The 23737-nt window shown below is 36.5% G+C and overlaps 1 protein-coding gene across 1 annotated transcript in view; it reads left to right on the top strand.

Moving 5' to 3' along the window:
• Positions 1-23737, top strand: part of TM2D1 (TM2 domain containing 1) — a 40646-nt gene continuing 16909 nt past the window's right edge. The window contains exons 1-4 of the mRNA XM_038537345.1: positions 1-205; positions 3079-3152; positions 11145-11253; positions 16905-16996. Coding sequence (XP_038393273.1) covers positions 39-205; positions 3079-3152; positions 11145-11253; positions 16905-16996 — 442 coding nt within the window. The 5' untranslated portion in view covers positions 1-38. The remainder of the gene's footprint in view (positions 206-3078; positions 3153-11144; positions 11254-16904; positions 16997-23737) is intronic.

Below are 23737 nucleotides of genomic sequence, written 5' to 3' on the forward strand. Positions count from 1 at the left end.
CGGAACCGGAAGTAGCGGGGGACGCGCCGGTCCCCAGCATGGCGGCCGCCTGGCCCTCCGGGCCGGCTGCTCCGGAGGCCGTGGCCGCCCAGCTCCTGGGCGTCCTGTGGCTCGTGTCAGTCACCACGGGACCTTGGGGAGCGGCTGCCATCGCCGCAGCCGGTGGCGAGGAGACGCTTAAGTGCGAGGACCTCAAATTGGGACAATATCCTCTGTGAGGAACCCCCCCCACCCCCACCGTGGAGGCGAGGTAGCTTAGGGGCCGCGCGTGGGACGCGGCCCTCAACACGGGCCAGGGGTGTGCTTAGGGCACGGGTGACTTGTGCCTTCTAGTGACGGGCGGACCCCGGGAGGAGAAAAGGGATGTGGGGGTGGGAAGGACAGAGGCCACCCGGTGTGATTTCCTGGGGATATTACTGGTCCTTGGCGCTTCCTCTTTTGATCCACCTATTTATTTATTTACGATCCAACTAACTTTCTTTCTTTCTTTCTTTCTTTCTTTACTGGTCCTTGGCGCTTCCTCTTTTGATCCACCTATTTATTTATTTACGATCCAACTAACTTTCTTTCTTTCTTTCTTTCTTTCTTTCTTTCTTTCTTTCTTTCTTTCTGTCTGTCTTTCTTTCTTTCTTTCTTTCTTTCTTTCTTATTTATTTATTTATTTCCAGTGGGCTTATTTGTTTAACAAACGCCTAGGTCCTGAAGTATGACGATCCAACTTTATTTATTTATTCATTCATTCATTCATTCATTCATTTATTTCCAGTGGGCTTATTCGTTTAACACCTAGATCTTGAAGTATGACGACCCAACTTTATTTATTTATTTTTTTATTCATTCATTCATTCATTCATTCATTTCCAGTGGGCTTATTTGTTTAACACCTAGATCTTGAAGTATGACGACCCAACTTTATTTATTTATTCATTCATTCATTCATTCATTTCCAGTGGGCTTATTTGTTTAACAAACACCTAGATCCTGAAGTATGCCAGGCCCTGTTCTAGGCATTAGTAATCAAAAGATCGATATGCTCTACGCCAGAACTTTGCCCACTTGGGGGCGGAGACAAATACGTTGTTAACCATACAGCCAGGTATATGGCCCAAGGTATTACTAACTCTGTGCGAATTACCTGATAAACTCCGTGAGATGCCGGACTGTCAAGGGGGCAGATTATCGCCCTGCGTTGCAACCGAGGGCCAGTTATCTGAACTCTTATTTTCTCGGGTAAAGATGTAGGTAACAGTAATACCAATTTAAAGGTTTGTTGTGAGAAATGAGTGCAGGTTAAAAAAAAAAAGAGAGAGAGAAAGGAATGAGTGCGGGTGAATCATATAGGGAAATGCAGCTGGCACATAATAGGGACTAGTTGTGTTCTTTATTTACAGATGAGAAAACTGAAGCTGAAGGAGTTGAGCGTTATCTGTGCATTGTAATAGCTCCGATGTAGGGAGGAACAATATGACATGGGAATTACAGTCCAATTCAGATAGCTACTGTTGTACAAAAGTAGATCGTTTTGTACAAATTGTAGAACAGAAAAATTAAGGGAAGCCGGAGATATAAGAAAGATTCTAGGAGACAAAATTTTTATTTTTATTTATTTTATTTTTAAGATTTTATTTATCCATGAGACACACAGAGAGAGAGAGAGAGAGAGAGAGAGAGAGAGAGAGGCAGAGACACAGGCAGAGGGAGAAGCAGGCTCCACTTGGGGAGCCCGACTTGGGACTCGATCCCCGGTCTCCAGGGTCAGGCTCTGGGCTGAAGGCAGCGCTAAACCGCTGAGCCATCCGGGCTGCCTGGAGACAAAATTTTTAAATTAAAATTCAGTGCTATCGTATTTTCATGTGAGTTGGGGGAGAGGCGGCCATTATTAGATGCTTACACAATAGCTCTAATTTGCTGAATTCCATTATACTTGGAGTTTGAGAATCACTGACCTAGAAGTTGAGTCTTTTTTTTTTTTTTTTTTAATTTATGATAGTCACAGAGAGAGAGAGAGAGGCAGAGACACAGGCAGAGGGAGAAGCAGGCTCCATGCACCAGGATCCCGACGTGGGATTCGATCCAGGGTCTCCAGGATCGCGCCCTGGGCCAAAGGCAGGCGCTAAACCGCTGCGCCACCCAGGGATCCCGAGTCTTTTTTTTTTTTTTGGCAAAAAACGTCAGAGTGATGCTAAGAAATAATTGGATGGTGTGAAGAGTTGTACGATTTGAACCCTAGAGAGATGTGGCTGCATTTGGTCATGATAACTGGAAAATGTCTGTTACATCTGTCCCGAAGATGAGGTTTCCAGTAGTGCTTAAAAAACCTTAAACAGATGTCATGTTCTGTTTCCAGAGACATCTTGTGAATACCTTATTTATCCCATTTTAGTGTCAATAAAATATTTAGGAAACAAAAGCCACCCACAAGCTTTTTGAACATCTAATAGAGGCAGTTTTTAGACCTATTTTCAAAAGCTTAAAATCCTTTTGGGGAGACCATGTAGACACCCCTAAAAACTATCTTCCCTGTAGTCTAATGGAAAGTGCTCTAGACTTGGAATCAGGAAACCTAATTTTACTCTGTATCACTTGTTACATGACTTGGAATAGGTCTCAAACTTTGAGCCTCAATTTGTGCTTCTGTAATATGAGAATAATAGTATCTACCTTACAGGGTTATTTGTGCTCCATGAAGTTATGTATGTTACCATCCTGTGGGGGCCCATAAATTAGTTCAGTCAAATCTCCGAAAACTGATTATTTTTAACCTGAAGCTTTTTTATAATACTTTGGTAAAGATTTTAATTTCCATTTTTCCTTTCTGCTTTATGCTTAATCCCTGACTGATGATCTTTAAGGAGGGCATCCTTTACTAGTACTTTCAATATGTATTAGGTTAATATACTTAATGTCCCAGTATTATGAACAATGCTAAAAGTGTATTTGTGGTTGAGTTTGTTGCTCTGGACCAACTAACAGCTTTTCTTTACATGTGATGTAACCATGAGTATATAATACAAGATATTAAAGACAAGATGATGTTTTGTGTTGGAATGCCATTCATATTTCCTTAACTTTTCTCACATATATTTGTAAAGATCCAAAAATAAATGATGCTACACAAGAACCAGTTAACTGTACAAACTACACAGCTCATGGTAAGGCTTCCATAAGCATGTTTTTAAAAATAATTTTTGAAACATTATTTTATAAATCAGTGTATGATCACTAAAAATAATAAAGGTGTGCTTTTTCTTGAGTTATAATATTATTCAGTTTCCAGAACAACTTAAAATTGGAGAACTGGCTAAGGGTTGTTAATATTTAATTTAAGAAGAATGTTGGTTATATGAACCGGAGAGTTTTATATTTTCATTCTTTTTTTAGACTTTTGAAATTGGTTTATGTAGCTTATGCAAAGATGCTTCTTAAGTTAGATTTTTAATTACTTGAAAAGAGCTTGAAATGAGATTGAATAAGCCCCAATGAGAAGTTATATCACCCATATTATACAGTTATAAAATTACTCGGGTACATCCTAAGTATGAAAACAGTACAGTTAAGATTTTATATGTGCATCAGTGTTTTCTTTTTCTTCTCTTCTCGGTATTATATAGATGTTTTGATAATAGATACCACCCTCAGCCTAATGATTTGGGGGAGCTTCTGTTATTCTAAAATATGTAGCATGCCAGATAAAAACTAATGAGTTGTTCTGATTGGTCCTTTCTTCTAAAGGGGTATGTGTCAGAAGGGAGGACCACAGATGTATATTGAAACTAGTCTTCTTGCTTGGCATGGTACATAATGATGGCAGTTACATGGTGTTATTTTGAAAAAAGAGCACCTATTGAATATATACTGATTGTTTTATGTGTTAGGGAATAGGACAGTAATTGATGTTTTCTTTATAAGTAAAATATCCTAAAATAGATTCATTATGTAAATGAGGTTAAAGGAATTATTTTTCTTACAGCAAAAAACTTTCATATTTTTCTTTTTTTTTAAACTTCATGTTTTTCAACATATTCAAATAATTGACCTCTTGACTATGAATTTGTATATATTTTAAAGAGCAGATCTTCTTTAATCTTGTAATATCATTACATTTTGGTACACTACTAATCCAATTATGGTCAACAAAGATATTTGAAAATAGACTGTGTTAAACTTATAATTGCCATTTAGCTACTATTCTGAAGTAGTAAAATTTTACCACAGAAACAGTATAGAGGGAATCTCTGGGTGGCTCAGTGGTTTAGCTCCTGCCTTGGGCTCAAGGCAAGAGTCCTGGAGTCCCGGGATCAAGTCCTGCATCAGCTCCCTGCAGGGAGCCCGCTTCCTTCTGCCTGTGTCTCTGCCACCATCTCTGTGTCTCTCATGAATAAATAAATTATTAAAAAAAAACAGTAATATGTTTCATATATATATATATATATATATATATATACACACATGATTTGTATAGCAGATATTGCTTAATATGTATACATTTATTTAGTTTAGATGGTTAAAGGAACTTTTTTTTAGTTAATTTATAAGTATACTCTGATTTGCCTGTTTTACAGTTTAGTTGTTTATATTGTGCTTTTGGAACACAGAATAGAGTTAACATATATAATGAATACTCAGCTTTCAGATACTCAGTCATTCCCATGAAAGATACTAGAAATGTATGAATACTGTTCTGACTCAGGTATCTAAATTAGGAAGCAGGCAGCCACCTATCTCAAAAAAGCATTTTCTAGCATGTAGGGTTCTTTCCAGGTGTGAGGATTTTGAAGGAAGTATTATAACTAAAAAGAATAGTTTCTGTCCAAAAGAGCTTTGCCCTTCATTTAGGAGTCTCTTATATAAAATAAGTTTTAATCCACTGTGCAATTATTGGCAAATAAGTTTATAAGCATACAAAATGAAATGATCAGACTAGTAGAAAATAAACAGACTTGGAAGCATTGTGGTACTATTATGGCCTATCAGGTAGGTACACATAGTTGATGTAAGTGAAGAGCTACAGGAAAAATAAAAGGAAGGCTTTCTATTTTTCCTTTTTCTTTTTTTTTTTTTTTTTTTTTTTTTTAAGATTTTATTTATTCATGAGAGAGAGAGAGAGGCAGGCTCCATGCAGGGAGCCTGATGTGGGACTCGATCCCGGGTCTCCAGGATCATGCCCTGGGCCAAAGGCAGATGCTCAACCACTGAGCCACCCAGGGATCCCCAAATAAATAAAATCTTAACAGGAGAAAATGTTAGAGTTGTGAGAAGTGTGAGTTAAATGATCTTTCTCAGCCTCCAGCCAAGATTGTTACTCTGTTTTTTCACTGTATATACAAAGGACTGTTACAGAATCCTCAAACTAAGTTTAATTTTCTTCAGTACTTTTTGGGTAGGGATGAATAAGAACAATGTGTTACAAAGAGGGGAGGTTTAAGATAGAAGAATTGGAACCAAAGGCAAAGTAATTGAATTGTAACAACAAATTAATGTTATCTTAAAGTGGTTCCCAATTAGAGATACAGGCTTCCAGGTATGGAATGAATTAAGTCACAGGGATGTCAGATACAACGTAGGGAAGTCACTGGTATTGAAACAGCATTGGAACAGATGGTAGCTACACTTGTGAGCACAACATAATGTATAGACTTGTCCAGTCACTATGTTTTACACCTGAAACTACTGTACATTGTGTGTCAACTCTATACTTCAATTTAAAAAAAAAAAACCCAAAACTTATGGACAACCAATCACAAAAAGTGAGACCTTTCCAAATAAGGCAAATCCTTAAGGTATAGCCAATCAAATAACTTCCTTGCTTTGCTTCCACTTCTTCTCTATAAAATATAGTCTTTTTCTGAGATTCCTGGGTGGCTTAGCAGTTGAGCATCTGCCTTTGGCTCAGGGTGTGATCCCGATCCAGGGATCGAGTCCTGCATCGGGCTCCCTGTGAGGAGCCTGCTTCTCCCTCTGCCTGTGTCTCTGCCTCTCTCTCCGTCTCTCTCATGAATAAAAAAATAAAAAGTCTTTTTCCTAGCTCCTGCAAGGGGGACAGAGCACTCTAACCACTTTCAGTTTGGCACTGCCCAATTCAAATAGATTTTTGCTCAAATAAACTCTTAGAATTTAAAAAAAAGGTTCTCATTTAGCCCAATGCCAGCTAACAAGCATATTAATTAATTGGGAGATGATTTGTAATAAATAATTTGATAATTAAATTGATTAAAATAAATGGATCAATTACCTTAACGAAAATTTATAGGGTATTTATTATTTATTGAGAAATTATTTATTTATTGCATTTATTGAGAAATAACGTGACAGGCTTCTGCTAGGCGGTATAGTTGATATATGAAAGAAGACACAGTCTCTGCCCTCAAAGAGTGTTCTGTCTAGATTATACAGACATACATAGGCGAGTGTTTTCAATTTTCCAATCAGTGAAATGCACAAATATTTAGACTCCCATCTCTAGAAAATTTTGCTCTGGTCCTTTGGTAGGTCTTTTTTATTTGTTTTAAGTTTTTATTGAAATATATTTATAGGAAAGTACACATAAGTGTAACCCAAACGATTTTTCTCAAACTGAACACATTTGTGAATGCTTCCAAATCAAGAAACAACATGATTAACATACCAAAAGCCCCCTCCCTCATTCTCTCCCAGTCACGGTTCTGCCCTCTCATGTCTCATTTTTCTCTCATATGTCTTATGTCAAATATAAATCATTTCCTATAATAGAAATGATAAAATATCATTGAAAACTAAAATTGTAAAAATATATTGTTTGAACCATTAATAGTATCTAATTGAAAATAGAAAGATATGATTTCTTAGTATTTAATATTTTTATAAGACATTTTTACAACTCACCTATAAATGTTTGATTTTTTTTTAAAGTACAGGAAACTCATCTCAACAAACTGCACTTTTATTAGGCAAGCTGTATTGGACAATAACCCCAACTTGATTCATAATTATAGCATTTTGCATTGCAACTATCTCTTAAGATCTGGTTTTAGATAGTCTGCAGGAAGACAAGAAAGTGACAGCTTCAAATTGAGCAAGTAAGTGCCAGGTAATACCTTTAGAGGAAGATTATCCAAAAATTAGCAATAGAATTCTGTTTTATGACACAGTTTGCCAATCCAGAACTTAAGCTACTTTGAGGATTTAAAAAAATTTAAAGATCCGTTTTGAGGAAAAACTTGTGTTTATAGACTTTTTGCAGGTCATTTCTTTGTAGAGATGGAATGGTCCTCATCAAGGCAAAAACTAACTTTTTAAACCAGACATCTCTTTGATTTATATGCCTGATGCCTAAACTCTTGTACATATACTCCTGGAGGTAGATAGAGCTTTCCAAGAGGTAAACAGGTATTACTGTTGAATTAGTCTCCTAGGGTTGTTATGAGAGTGTTACAAGCTGGATGGCCTAAAACAGCAGTCATTTACGGTGTTGGTTCTGGAGGGTAGAAATCTGAAAATCAAGGTGTTGGTAGGGCCATGATCTCTCTCAAGCTCTGTATGAGTATTTCCTCCCCTTTTCTGACCTGCTGCTGGTGGCGAACAATCCTTGGCATTCCCTGGCGTATAAACTGCATCAATTTGGTCTCTGCCTGTCTTCACATAGCGTTCTCCCTGTGTCTTTAAGTCATCTTCTCCGTGTGCATGTATGCTTGTAATTTCCCCTATTTATAAGAACAACAGTCTTACTGGATTAGAGCCCACCCTAATAACCTCATTTTAACTTGGCTAAATCTGCAAAGACCTTATTTCCAAATACTGTCACACTCAGAGGTACTGAGGGTTAGTTCTTACACATATCTTTCGGGTGGGTGGGTGGGGGCATAATTCAGCCAATAACTGACTGGTGTCTTTAAAGGAATTGATTTCCAGATCCTCAGGTATTTACTTTTCTTAAAATTGATGTAAATTTTATGATTTTTATTTTTTTAAGATTATTTATTTATTAGAGCCTTCCTGTACAGTGAGGATGGGGGGTAGAGGGAGGAGGAGTGAGCTGGATTCCTGCTGAGCAGCCCAATGCAGGGCTTTGATCTCAAGATCCTGAGATCATAACCTGAGCTGAAATCAAGAGTCTTAACTGACTGAGCCAACCAGGTGCCCCAAAATTTCTAAATTTTCAAGAGGAGCTCTTTCATATCTATTCTCTGTTGGATGATGATGGCTATTTAATTGCTGTGGTGTTTAGATTACATTGTAAAGAGTGCTATAACACTTAAATTTTAATGACAATATTTATAATATGCTGGAAATTATATTTTCTCCAACCATTTAAGTCCATGATGAAAAACTTTAGATGTTAACTTAAAAATGTGTAAGGGAATACAGAGTTGTAAAAAAGTTAACTTTAGGGTAAATTTTTTGAAAACCACTGATTTAGAGCAGAGTTTCTCAACCTTGGGACTATTGATGTTTTAGATTAGGTGATTCTTTATTGTGTAGAGGGTGTTTTATGCATTGTGGAATGTTTAGGAGCATCCCTGGCCTTTACCCCTTAGGTGCCAGTAGCCTAGAAGTAACAATAAAAAATGTCTCCAGATAATTGCCCAGTGTTCCCTGGGGAGCAAAATTGCCCTTGGTCATTGACATAGAGCCTATTGATTTTCTTTCAGTCAGTAACATAGAACATAAGCATTTCAGACATTTGCTAATCACAATTTTGAGTTATCTACTATATAGCTCTAGACATGACCTAAGATGGCAGATTTTCTAAGAGATATCACCTAAGGGTCATGATAATAATTTATTCACACAAGTCAATACATTTTATCCCAGGATCAAGGCAGGTATCCAAACAGCTACATAAATTGTTAACTTTCACCCTATCTCCGTGGATCATAAATCCTTGCTTATATCTGGAATCAAGAAATGGCTGTGTGGAAAACCTCTATGTTTTGTAAACATTCTTATTTGAGGGCTTTCTCTGTGTTTCCACTGGGTCATGAACCAAACAAACCAAGTTCCCACAGTTGCTCAGAGGTGAATTGGAATGCTTTCTTTCAATTATATCATGAAAGCTCTGTAAAGCTTTTTTGTCTTAACTATCAGGAAACTCTGACCTAAATTTGTGGCTCAATTACAATGTCTTCTCTTACTTGTTTCCTAGTATGGTTGACACTTGAATAATCCAAGGGTTATCAGCATTGACCCCTGTACATTAGAAAATCTGTGCATAACTTTTGATTCCCCCAAAACTTAACTACTGATAGCCTACTGTTGACCAGAAGCTTTCAGTGGCAGTGATTGACACACATTTTGTATGTTATACATATTATATACTTTGTCCTTATATAAAGTAAGCTAGAGGAAAGAATGTTGTTAAGAAAATTATAAGGAAAATAGATCCCAAGATCAAGATCATCCCATGATTTCAGTTCAGTGTTGTATTCATTGAGAAAAATACACATATAAATAAATAGGCGTACGCAATTCAAACCAGTGTAATCAAGAATCAACTGTGTATTATTTCCTCACTCTTCCTCTTCCCTTCATTTTATTACTTTTTTCCTTGTTTGTTTTTTTTGGGGGGAGAGGGGAGAAACAAACAGGCTTTCATGAATTGGCTGAATTTTTTTTCCTTGTTGAAATGGTTCTCAGTTACACTGTGTCTTTTAGTGTAAGCCCCTTGTTTTAGAAATATAAATACATTAAATAAAGTTTATAGGTAACATAGTTTGAACTTTAAATAACCCAACAAAAGTATGTAAAGTTATTTTATGTTTTTTTCCAACATCAGTTTCTCATTGTACTACTCTGTCCTTAAAAAGGACAGTGATTTGTTGGAAATCATAATTGTAAAGTAGACAGAAAATGAATACCATTTTCCTCTTATGATAAAACTCTAGGGCTCCTATGGGTTTTTTAGACTGTTATACAGGATTCTATTTTCATTAAAAACAAAAAAACACAACCCTGTAATTATTGATCCTGAGCATAGAGATAAGCAGTCTGAAACTAGCCTAAAAGCATTAGTATGTATGTATGTATGTATGTATTTATTTATTTATTTATATTTTAAGATTTTATTTATTCACTCATGAGAGACAGAGAAAGAGAGAGGCAGAGACACAGGCAGAGGGAGAAGCAGGCTCTATGAAGGGAGCCCGATGTGCGACTCGATCCTGAGTCTCCAGGATCAGGCCCTGGGTGGAAGGTGGCGCTAAACCACTGAGCCACCCAGGCTGCCTGCCATTATTAGCTTTTAATCAGAAATGGTGAAGAAGGAAAAGTCGTTAACATTTTTTTTTAAAGATTTTATTTATTTATTCATGAGAGACAGAGAGGCAGAGACATAGGCAAAGAGAGAAGCAGGCTCCATGCAGGGAGCCCGAAGTGGGACCCGATTCCGGGACTCTGGGATCACGTCCTGGGCCAAAGGCAGGCACTAAACCGCTGAGCCACCCAGGCATCCCAATATCAAAAATTCTAAATGCTAAAATGTTATACTAAAGCAATTCCTAGAAGGACTAGAGCAACAAATACATTTAGAATAAGTAATCTAGTAGGGGGGCACCTGGTTGGCTCAGTCAGTAGAGGCATGTAACTCTTGATCTTGGGATAGTGAGTTTAAGCCCCACATCGGGCGTAGAGATTATTAATAAATAAAATGAACAATTTAAAAAAATAGAATAATCTATTTAGAGTAGTAGGTAAAAAGAATCTTAGTTTATAGTAACTGTCTTCTGCAAGAGTTGATGCAAACTGAAAATACACAATCAGATCATGTTAAATTTAATGAATTACCCAATGAGTTACTAACAAAAATTTGAGAAGTATTTACCCTAGAGATGAAGTAGAGGGCAGTAATACTGTGCAATTCTTCCCTTGTCACCTTTGTCAGAGGCTGAAGATTGAACTGAATGGGTCATGCTTTGAACCCCATGTGACAGTTCTTATATTTTTGTGTTGAGACCACTATATTATCCTTTATCTTGTGTGTGTGTGTGTATATATATATACATATTTAGATATTCCTATCTAAAGTCTCATGTCAGATATTCTATTGGGAGGTCATGTGTTATAATTTTATATTTTCTTGTGCTTTTTGCTAGTCTTAAACATGATTTCCTGCAGAAAAAACTACAGTGGTTTCTTGCTTTTTTTTTTTTTTTTTTTTTTTCTGCCTTTAGTTCCTTGTTTTCCAGCACCCAACGTAACTTGTAAGGATTTCAGTGGCAATGAAACACATTTTACTGGAAATGAAGTTGGTTTTCTGAAGCCTATATCTTGCCGAAACGTGTAAGTCCATTACCTAAGCTAAATTTTCAGGTTACTTGCCTCTGTTGTATCTTGACTGCATGGAGTAAAGAGATAAAAAGTTAATTTATGGAGAAAATCCTACACTAATATATTCATCCTTTTTGCCTATCTCAGAAAACCTCTATTTTAAGTGTGCATATTGTTAATATAAATGTGGTTTACCACCAGGTAAAGCCCAATAGTTCACTATGTGGGATAAATAAAGACTGAAAACCTCGTGCCATGTTAACTCAGTTTATGCCACTAAATGAGTTATGAAAAATTCTGTTTTTAAAATCTGGGGAATTTCTAGAGTGCAAATAAGGGATCATGTATTTTTATTGGGGTGACTGAGAGGCTCATTTGGTTAAGTGTCTGACTCTTGGTTTCAGCTCAGGTCATGATCTCAGGGTGGTGAAGATCAAGCCCTGTACTGGGCTCAGCAAAGAGTCTGTTTGAGATTCCCCTCTCTGTCTCTCAAATAAATAAATCTTTAAAAAAATAAAATTGGGACGCCTGGGTGGCTCAGTGGTTGAGCGTCTTTCTTTGGCTCAGGGTGTGATCCCGGGATGCGGGATCGGGTCCCATGTCAGGCTCCCTGCATGGAGCCTGCTTCTCCCTCTGCCTATGTCTCTGCCTCTCTCTCTGTCTCCTATGTCTCTCATGAATGAATAAATAAAATCTTTTTTAAAAATTAAAAAATAAAAGAATGCTAATTATTAATCGTTTGCATATTAAGGGCATTTTGAAATTTGGTTTCATTCTCTGTAATAGGTATGGATGATGAATGGCTAAAACAATTCAAAAATTGGAACATCAAGACAAGTGGCCTTATTTTGTTAGGAGTGTTCTTTGTTTAAAGGACTTTTAAGTTTGCTTTTTATTTTTGCTGTAGTAAAACTAACCTCTTATTCTTATATTTTGCCTTGTACTAAAAACATGGTTTAGTTTTACCATTTTTATTAATTGGTGGCACTATATTTTTATCTCTTAACTGTACATTGTTACATTTTATTTGATGGCACCTATTTGCAGTTCTATCAAGAAATAACCACTATTTGGCTCTTTCCTTCTCTCTTTCTCTCTTCTCTTCTCTTCTCTTCTCTTCTCTTCTCTTCTCTTCTCTTCTCTTCTCGTCTCGTCTCGTCTCGTCTCTTGTCTTTTCTTTGTTTCTGTTTGGCTGTTGCTACCAGTTCTATTAGAATTCCTAGAAATTACTAGGGGACTCTTAGTTTTCTTTTGACCCTACTTCACAGAGTTAATGAAAGGCTTTAGGTTCCATCTTGCTGTGTAATCCTAAGCCAATCACTTAAGCTTTTTGGGTTCCAAGATTTCTCACTGGTAAAGTAAAAATTGCTAAAAGGAATTATTTCCCAAGTACTTCTGTATGGTTTAGCCAAGTTTTGAATTTATGGATTGATATTTCTACCATAAAAATTCCAAATGACAATTTATTAAATGCTGATGTAAGATATAGGTTATAATACAACAACTTAGAAAATCATCTATTGAAAACAGCTAACCACTTAGTTTGGACTTACAGGTTTATATTACCTGTGATGGTAACACTGCAATGGTCTGTTATTCAATTTCCAAGTTAATTCTGATCTTTCTTTCTTTCTTTCTTTCTTTCTTTAATTCTGATTTTTCTTTCAGTGTTTCTGGGTAGATTAGGCTCAGTGCCAGTCATGCTAACAAGACACTGATGTCAGTTATGAGAAGAAATGTAATTATCAGGGAAACCAGATAATCACAAGCATATTGGCCAACTTATTCCCTTCCTATAGTAAAATCTACAATTCCAAAATAGAATTTGCTTAATGAACGCTGAATCAGGACAAGGGGAGCTAAATTGATGGATAATTTTAATGATAAGTCATAAAATTAAGATCACCTCATAAATCATTTTCTTACATCAGAATATTCAGAATATATTCAGAATATTCAGCCTACCAAAGAGCCAGCTGCTAGTCAGCTACTAAATATTCACTGACAAATTCTTATTCATTGAATGTTTCTTTTCCAGTTTACATTTTCCTTCTGTTAGCATATTCTTTTTCAAATTGCATGTAATACTGATACTTGATTAAAACTTCTATCTTAATATTATAGATACTGTCATTCTATAATGTATTCTCCAGCAACAGAAGTCTGGTAACCATGTCTGATTGATCATCACCAAGCCACACACCTACTTATACTGGCCAACTATTTTAGTTGGAGCAGACTAACTGCTGTAACAGATGTCTTTAGAATTTCAGTGGCTTAACACAATAAAAGTTATTTCCTACTCACATCATAATCCAGTTGGTGTTGGCTTGGAGGCCTGGATGAGGTAAGGAGAGTGATTGTTGCTCCATGCAGTCATGCAGGAGCCTTGCTCCTTTCATCTGTGGCTTTGCTTCCTCTCGTTCTGAATCCTTTCCAGTCAGCCAGCAGATGGGAAAGAGGAAAAGGAACCTTGTGTAGGAGTGTTTTATGGACCAGATCTAGAAATGGCATACATCACTCTGTCCTCATTACATTGATCATTACATTGGGCAAAACTCAGTTATGGCTACACTTAAATGCAAGATGGGCTAAAACATGTAGCTGTGTGTCCATGAGAAAAAGAGTGGTGCTTCAGTGAACAAATTAATCTCTGCTATGCCACATGTTTTCAGGTTATTCTTTAGGATGATCTAATATATAGATAATTGTGTTTCTAATTTCATTACCCTTCTCAGCCAAGCTTTTTGAAAGGCTTGTTTTCACGATACTTACCTTTTATGAATTTTTTGCCTAATGTAGTCTAGCTTTTGGCAATGCTGAAATTCATCAGCAATCTTTGTTCCAAATCAAATGGATCTTTATAGTCCATATCTTAATCTTTCTGCAGCATTTAGCATTTCCTTCTCATTAAAATACTTTCTTTGATTTCTAGTATAAAACACTTTCATTTTCTTTGATTCCTCTTCTTGTTTTTTCCTTAAATCTTAAATCTTTCCTAAATCTTGTTTTTTCCTCTTCTTGTTTTTTCCTTAAATCTTGATATCCCCAAGATTATATACTTGTCCTCTTCCTTTTTCATTCATTCACCTCTTCGGCTTTTCTCACCATTTTTACGTATATTAAGGTCCCAAACTGAATCTGTCCTCTTCTTCAAATCATCTCCTTCTTTGTCTTAGTGAATGGCCCCTGTCCTACTCAGTTTCATAAGCTAACACTTTGGAGTCATTCTTGACCTCTCCTTTTTCCTCATTCCCCACATTTAGTGTGGTTGCTTCTGCCTTAGCATTTCCCAATTTTGTTTACATTTCTCTCCTACTGCTACTGCCCAGTAGGTTATAATTTGAGTTTCTACAAAGCCTACTAATTTATTTCTCTATTTCTAGCCTCATTCCAGTGTAGATGGGACACCACTGCCCTCAGCATAAAATCCGACACCCTTGCAATATTAGATGCATAAACAGTCTCTGGGCCATCTACCATCTCCCCCAACTCTGCCAAAATATCCTAATTGTGAGTGAAATGCAAAAACCATAGGATTGCAAGGCTGACATAATCAGATTTGACTTTAAAGTGATAGCTCTAGCTACCTCCCTGTTTCGTCCCTTTTGCAGCAAAGCTCCTTCAAAGAGTTGTCTAATATTTCTGTTCTTCAATTTTTTTTTTCAATACAGGCTTTCTTAAGCCTTCTCTGTTTGGTCTTTTTCCCATACCACATCACCAAAATTGCCCTCACTGAGGTCACTAATCAACTCCTCTTGATTAAATTTAGTGGTAAATTCTCAGCCATTACTTATATGATATTAGTCACATTTGGCACAATTGATGACTCTCTTCTCCTTAATACACTGTACTGTCTTCACTTGACTTCCATTTAACTTCTAGTTTTATTTCTTTTTCAGTGTTAGCTCTTTCTCAGTCTCCTTTCTAGTATTTTCCTCTTCTTGATCTCTTAATATTGGATTATCTCAAGGCTCAGTCTGTGAATCTCTCTTTTTTTTGTTTGTTTGTTCCTTGTAACTTTCTAATTTATATCTCTAGCCCTGACTTTTCTCCCTGACTCTAGATTTGTAAATCCAGTTGTCTTTTGAACAACTCCACTTAGCTATCCGATAGACATCTCAAACTCACATGTCCAACAATGAAGTCTTGAACATCCTGCCAAGGTCTTGTCTACCCTCAGCCTTCATCAACTCAGTTAATGCTAGCTTCATCCCCCTAGTTATATAGGACAAAATCTTTAGCTTTATTCTTAGTCTTTTCTTTTTTCATTCCCCAAATTGAATACATCAGGAAATCCAGTGAGTTATACTTCTATATCTGGAATCTGATCACTTCTCAGTGTTTCCTTTGAAAGAAGAACTTTCTCTGACTCCAAGTTAAGCCACTATTAATTTTCATTCTCGATTACTATAAGATCCTTCAGACTCCTTTGTCCCTGTGATAGTTTGCATTTGTTCAACAGATTCATCCCTCCTAATCACTGTTACCTGGGTGAGGTATTCTTTCCATTCTGTTGATTTGGGGCTTGACCATGTGATTGTATTTGGCCTACGTAATGCTAGCAGATATGAAATAAGCAGGGGTGCTTAAACATGCTCCTGAGGTTTAGCTTTCCTCTTGAATTTTGGTTCTGAAAAGAACTTGCCCCAGGTAAATGCTATACCTTCAGCTTGGGCCCTAGAAAAACTTAAGAAGAACTGATATGAATTAGATAAGTTAACCTGGATGCAAACTGAACCAATCTTTAGCCTGAAGCAGCATCTCCTGCTGAACCCACCCTAGATAAGCTGAACCACAGCCAATTGCGGTCTGCAAATGTGAGAGTAATTGCTTATTGTTATAAGCCACTGAGGTTTAGGGTGGTTTGTTATACAATGTTCTTGTGACAATAGCTCACAAGTACTCCTACAGTCTGTGTTCAACACAGCAGCTGGAGTTACCATTTTCAAATCTAAATCAGATCATATCACACATCTACTTAATCCTGCAGTAATTTCCATGTCCTTCAGAGTAAAACCAAAGTCTTTACAATGGTGTTCATGGCCATCCATGATTTGCCCTCTTTGCCCCTTGTTATCTCTCTGACCTCAGCTCCTACTCTTCTTCTGTTCTCTAATTCCACTCCTGCTCTCATGGCCTCCTTTATAGACATCAAACATGTCGGTTATACTGTGCTCACCATAGCTATTACTTTTGCCTGAGAGGTGTTGGCATGCTAACTAACTCACTTCCCTCAGGTCTTTGCTTATATATCACCTTCTTAATGGTGCCTACTCTTACTCTCCTATTTATATCATATATCACCCTTGTCTGTACCCCGGGCATTCTGAATTCCCTAAATGACCTGCTCCACTTCTTTTTTTTCATAGCATTTATGACTTTCTAACATAATAAATGATTTGCTTTTAAATTTTTTTTTTTCTTTTTGCCTATAGATTGAAAGCTCTTTAGGGGCAGGGATCTTTGTTTCTTTTGCTCATTAACATATCCCAATAGCCTAGAATCGTGCCTGGTGTGCAGTAGCTACCCAAAAGGCATTAATTAAATGAATGAATAGATGAATGAACAAATTAACAAGTGATAATTAACAGTTTTGTTTCCTAAAATGTTTACATGTTGGAAATACATGTATATAACACTCAGGTTCTAATTCTGTACAGAAATGGCTATTCATACAAAGTGGCAGTTGCACTGTCTCTTTTTCTTGGATGGTTGGGAGCAGATCGATTTTACCTTGGATACCCTGCCTTGGGTGAGTATGTTCCACCAAGAAGAAATCCTTGTGAAACTTGTAGGTAAATGTACCTATTCTTATAGATTGAATCTTTGCGTGGTATTAATAGTTATAAGTTCCACATAACTGGAGTTGAATACTTTTCCTCTGTGAATATAGAGCTAGCTGTTAGCTCTACAGTTCAGCTTGGGTAAGAAATAATTGACTTTTCCTGTATTTTCATCTTTATGAAAACACATACAAAATAGTATAGGCACTTGCTTAGGACAGTAGGCTTGAGCTGTCATTTAGTATTGGGCAACGTGGTAGACATTTAAATAAATATTTTATGAGTAAATGGATATCTCTTCTATCCCTCTTAAAGTATTAGCCTTTACCTAAATCTCTGTCAGTGTTCCCTTGGGAGAAGAAACTGTTTCTTTCAGGAAAAGTTTGGGTTGGAACTATGGCAACTGGCATGAGCTGGTGTGGAGCCTGCTATTTAGGAACCTTAGCATCCCCCAATATGTTCCTTCTAGCTGTAATCTTCCATTTAACATAGTTACTAATGCTTGTGAAAACTATTTACATTTGATGATAGCTTTTGTTTAAAGAATACTTGTATGTGCTTGCCGTTATTTAAGCCTTACAGCTCTCTGACTTTATCATCCTCTTTAAATCTTCTTTACCAGGTAGGGAAATTGTCACCAGAGAGGTTAAGGGATTTACTCACTCTAGAGGCCTTGCTTTATTCTGTGACATATTTGTTGTTACCATCCTTATTTTATGGATAGGGAAATTGTCATGAGATTAAGAGATTTACCCAAGGACACTCAGTTAGTGACCTGAATTTGAACCCAAATTTTCTGGTTCAAGAGATCATGCTTTATTTACTATAGTATGTAGTATTCTGCTTCTATATTAGCCCTTTACTAAGCAAAATTTAAAGTTTCTGAGTGCTCTGCTTTCCAGTGAGCAAGGCTAATCTTATTCTTTCCATGTTGCTACCCACCAGAGATCAAAGAGGAATCTTTACTGTGGTGTTAGTGGGAAGTATATTTCTGACAGCCTTACCTGGAACTCACAATTTTGTTCAGTTAACAGACATTTATTCTACATTTACTACCTGTTAAGTAAGTAAGTGTTCTGGAAGTAATGATGAAGATCACAGTTCATATGATTAAAAAGGAAATAAATATGAAATAAATATGTTTGTGGGCCCATTTATGATACAGTTATAGAACCATGACAAAGTGCTATGAGAGCACTGAAGAGGGACTGATTTCGTCAGCCTTAGGGTGTGGGGGAGCACTTCTTAGATGAGGTTTGAACTAGATTTTGAAGAATGAACAGATTACAGAGATTGAGGGCATGTGAGAACAGCATGTGCAAAGGCACTGAGTATCACAGCATGTGTGCACACAAATGGTGGATAGTTTAGCTTTCGGTGTAAGAAGAATAATGGTAGGAGATGAAAAGTGACTGCAGAGGCAGTCTGTGGTCAGATTATAAAGGGTTTTGAATGTCTTGTTATAGAATTTAGACTTTACCTTTTATAAACATCAGAAGCCATAAAGTTTTTAAGTGGAGAAGAGTCATGGTGAAACTCCTATTTCAGGAAGATGCTACTGGAGGAATCAAGGGAAATGGCTTAGATGAAAGAAGGACTGGTGGCAGAGAAAGGTGGAAGGAGATTGATGCCGTCCATAGTCTTGGCCTGAGTGATGGCACAAGGGCACTTTCCTGCCATATGTTAGAGCAGCCATGCCTTTCAAAACATCAGAAAGCCATTTAGTCTGTACAGAAGGCCTTGGAGTTGCTAAAATAGTGATCCTTTAGTCTAGCTTTCTTTTTAGATGGATGGATGGATGGGATGGATAGATGGATGGATGGGATGGATGGATGAGTAGATGGTTAGAGAAACTAGATTCATAATGAGAAAGCAAAATGATATGGTGATGGTAAGAATATATCTGAAGCCTGCCTTTATCCTTATATTTTCTTCTGTGTTCTCTTTAAGACAGAATTAATATATTTTGGAAAGATTTCTAACTTGTAGAAGGTTTTTAAAAGGTTAGGATGGAAGAGGAAACACTATTTTTTTTAGAACAGTTTATTCCATGATGATTTTGAATAATAAATCTATTTTATATATTGGCTTAATGAGTGACTTTTTGGCTTTGTGATGTGTGTCAGATGAGCTGTCACGTCATAACGTGAAAGTTAACGTTTTTGTCTTACAGCAGCACATAATAATATGTTGGCATGTATATTGTGAATTTATTTACTTGCACAGTAAAACCCTAGGTAATGAAGCTCTGTTAGTGGCTCTGGTTAGTGAATGTTAGTTTCCTGCCGAGAGCTGCCTCTCTGGCCCCTGCTACTCCAATCTATTCTTAGCTTCAGTCAGAGAGAACTTTTCCCTTGGTGGCTAAGATTCCATAAACTTGCAAGTGTAATTTTTAACATTCAACATTATGCTGCAGTGTAAAGGTTTTTGTTGTTATTGTTAATCATTAAACAGTTTACTGTATTATCACAACAACCTTTCTGTTTTCATTAGTTGTTCAAATACTTTGACTGTCGGCCCAAGATATAACTTTCTTGAGATTGTGAAGTCTGTCATTTGTCTGCCTTCCAGCTTCTGAGTTTTTGTTGCGATTGTCTTCTCTTTTATTCTCTTTATCCTCTTGGGTTTGTGGACTTTGAAAATTCCTTACCATCTTTTAGTAGGGTCTCAGAGTGAGAGGAGCTAAGTAGGCATGTCAAAGTCATGATCTTTAACTGAAAATCTTATCTCTTGTAAGCATTCAAATATTTTGATTGTATCTTACTTGCGTTTAAGCTGTCTTAACGTTAAGGATTTTGATATGTTTTATTAACTAATCTAATCTAACATGTAAAATTACAGTGTTTTTATATTTTAAAATATTAAATGTTTTAAAATTAAATTTTAATTTTTACTAAGAATTCAAGGTTAAAAAATTTTGGTATTTTTGATTAAAATGATTACTACCATTGTAGTACTACCCTTACTACAATGTTGTCTGGTATGAAAATAGTTACAGATGGAACTTAACATTATATTTTTCTTATAATCTTATTTAATCTTCATGGTTATGAAAAGCAGTGGTAGCTTGTTAAAGCACTTCCTTAAAATTGTTTATGATCGTTGGAATTTTATTAGAAAAGAATAAATAATATAAATCATACAATATGAAACTTGCTTTTTCTAAGTAATTTAATGCTAATGTGATATTTCATTATATATATATTTTATTTCAGGATTATATAAGGGAAATGTGTTGAGGGTGAGACTGAATAAAATTTGATAAGATCTAAAAATTCCTTTGCAAAAGTATTTAAAAATTATTTTTAATTTTAATTTTATTTTATTTTGAACTCATGATCCTGAGATCAAGACCTGAGCTGAAATCGGGAGTTGGGTGCTTAACCGACTGAGCCACTCAGGTGCCCCCAAAATTTTCTTTTCAAAAATTTCAAATTCCGGGACACCTGGATGGCTCAGCTGTTGAGCCTCTGCCTTTGTTCAGGGCGTGATCCCAGGGTCCCGACCTGCTTCTTCCTCTGCCTATGTATCTGCCTCTCTCTCTGTGTCTCTCATGAACAAATAAATAAAATCTTTTAAAAATATTTTTCAAATTCCTTTATAGCTTGTGACTGTAACTTTATTTTTTTTTTAAGATTTTATTTATTTATTCATGAGAATACACAGAGAGGATAGAGAGAGAGAGAGAGAGAGAGGCAGAGACAGGCAGAGGGAGAAGCAGGCTCCATGCAGGGAGCCTGACATGAGACTCGATCCCGGGTCTCCAGGATCACACCCTGGGCTATAGGTGGTGCTAAACCGCTGAGCCACCAGGGCTGCCCAACTGTAACTTTATATATAGCTTTATGTCTTTTAATTGATTCCTCAGTATACAAGTGCTATGTTAACTGGAAGCTTTCTTTTCCTTTTTTTTTTTTTTTTTTTTTACAATGAAACCTTATTTTTCTAACAATATTCTCTATATTCTTAACTGTAACCTCTGTGGTTTATTTTATTTTTATTTTTTATTTTTTCATATTTTATTTTTATTTTTATTTATTTATTCACAGAAAGAGGGAGGCAGAGACATAGGCAGAAGGAGAAGCAGGCTCCATGCAGGAGCCGGATGTGGAACTCGATCCCAGGACTCTGGGATCACATCCTGAGCCAAAGGCAGATGCTCAACTGCTGGGGCCACTCAGGCATCCCTGTGTTTTGTTTTGTTTTTTTTTTTTAATGCAATAACTAGTGTATTTTGTTTTGCCCATCTGTAGCATTAAAAGATTATGAATTCTCAAAGATAATAGCTCTTTTGGAGCAGTTAACAGGAGAGATACTCTTTTCATAGTGGTATTTCTTTTAAAGTGTAAATACTTTATTATGAGAATAACAAGTGTTTTTAAGCCTAAATCTTAAAAATCTTTGGTTATATTATTCCTTTTTTTTTTTTTTTTTTTGTTTGAAGTTACCAGTTTGGACTGGTATATAATATCCACAGATCGTGGGACAAATAAAGGGATTTATAGGTTAACTGTTCTAAGATTTGAAAACTCTCCTTTATAGTTCCAGACACAAAAAGAATAGTGATAGCTTATTACCAAATCATTATAGAACACCTGTGGTCTGGCAAATAGCAACTTCAATATGAAATAATCTGCATTCTCTACAACAGTTATGCAGACAGCAGTATTTGCAAGACTCAACCTGTAATAAAAGAAAATAACAGAATTTTAAAAAATACCTCAAATTAATCTCTGTTCTTTTAATTTTATACCCAAATAAATCCTTTGATTGAATTCATGTTTTTAAAATGTAAAGTTTAGGTTACTAAAGAATAAATAAAGAACCCTCAAAAACATGAGCTTTATTAATGTCACCTAGCTGCATCTTTTTGAAAGAATGTATCTATAATAGTAATGGTTCAGGATAAAAATGGATCCTTCTTGATTAGAAACACTTTTATTTGGCATTTTAAAACAGTTTTTTTTTAAACAGTTTTTAAAATCTAAAACTGATACTCCGTTTCACAATAAGAAGTTAGTAAATAGTGTCTGTACAAAGAGACACTTTTTAATTGGAAAGTTGAGGGGGAAGTCAATCTACTTTTGGTAGCTCACAAATAACATCACTTTTTAAAAAAACTGGTATTATGTTCCAAATAATGAAATCTATAACAAGTAATGGTTTGTATTGGTTTTAATAAGTGCTGTTTAGAATGTATGCTACTTTGTGTTCAAGTTGATCATTGTTCATTTGCAAATAAGATAATTTACTATTGATATAGTTTGCTACTTTAGTAGTCATATTGACTAGATATGGGAGTGACACAGCATTGACTTCCAGTTGCTTATAGAAGGGAAGAGGGAGGGATGCCTGGGTGGCTCAGCGGTTTAGCGCTTGCCTTGGCCCAGAGCATGGTCCTGGGTTCCTGGGATCGAGACCCGCGTCGGGCTCCCTGCATGGAACCTGCTTCTCCCTCTGCCTGTGTCTCTGCCTCTCTCTCTGTCTCTCTCTGTCTCTCATGAATAAATAAATAAAATCTTAAAAAAAAAAAAGGGGGAAGACAGATCAATAAAAGTATGTAATGAGTTACCATGGGGTATGTGTGATGCTGAAAGTTAAGGGCAGGGCTGGGGAGCATCTAGGAATATTATTAAATTCATCTTGAGGACATTAGAGAAGACTCTTTAGAAGTTTTAAACAAACCTTAGGAGTTATCTTATTTTCATAAAATATTTTTATATTTAGGAAGCTAAAACAAGTTTAAGATAGCAGTATTAGCAACTTCCATTAATAAACTCATCCTTTGTGTTACATTTGCAGAAATAGACGGACCATAGTTAATATTACAGGTTCGGAGTGAAACAGGATGTAAATCACTGTAATGACTTTAAACTTTCAAAGTTTTTTTTTTTTATAATAGTCAACTTAGTCCCTTAATTTCTTAAGCAGCTTTAAATTGAGGTACAAATGACATACATTAAAATGCACATTTTTTTATTTTTAAAAGATTTTATTTATTTATTCATGAGAGACACACAAAGAGAGGCAGAGACATAGAGAAGTGGGCTCCTTGCAGGGGGCCCAATGTGTGACTCAATCAAGGACCCTGGGATCACGCCCTGAGCTGAAGACAGACCCTCAACAGCTGAGCCACCCAGGCATCCCTGTTACAGGTTTTTAATCAGCACCAAGAAGGCAATAAATAGGGAAGAAGTGATAAGGTAAGGGGCTTCGGGATAAGTGGTGTGCAGCTTTAGATAGGCAGGTTAGAGACTTCTCTGAAGTAGCCTAAGAAACGAGAAAATCTAGGAATAATGTTGGAAGGGGTCATGACAAGAACAAAGGCTCTGACATGGTTATGTTTTCTTAGTAGAGTAGCAATTAAAGACAAACTTTTTTTTGAAACATTCTTCTTCTTTTTTTGGAGGAGAGGGGCATTGGGGAAGGAGCAGAGGGAGAGAGAATCTTAATTGGGCTCAATCCCTAATGTGGAGCCAGATGTGGGGCTTGATCTCAGGATCCTGAGATGACCTGAGGTGAAATCAAGAGGCAGAGGCTTAAGCGACTGAGCCACCCAGGTCCCCAAAACCATTCTTAATCTTTTTTTTCTTTGAAGATTTTATTTATTTATTCATGAGAGACACACACAGAGAGAGGCAGAGACACAGGCAGAGAGAAAAGCAGACTCCATGCAGGGAGCCTGATGTGGGATTCGATCCTGGGTCTCC

Source organism: Canis lupus, chromosome 5 (assembly GCF_011100685.1).
Source record: "Canis lupus familiaris isolate Mischka breed German Shepherd chromosome 5, alternate assembly UU_Cfam_GSD_1.0, whole genome shotgun sequence".
Classification (NCBI taxonomy): Eukaryota; Metazoa; Chordata; class Mammalia; order Carnivora; family Canidae; genus Canis; species Canis lupus.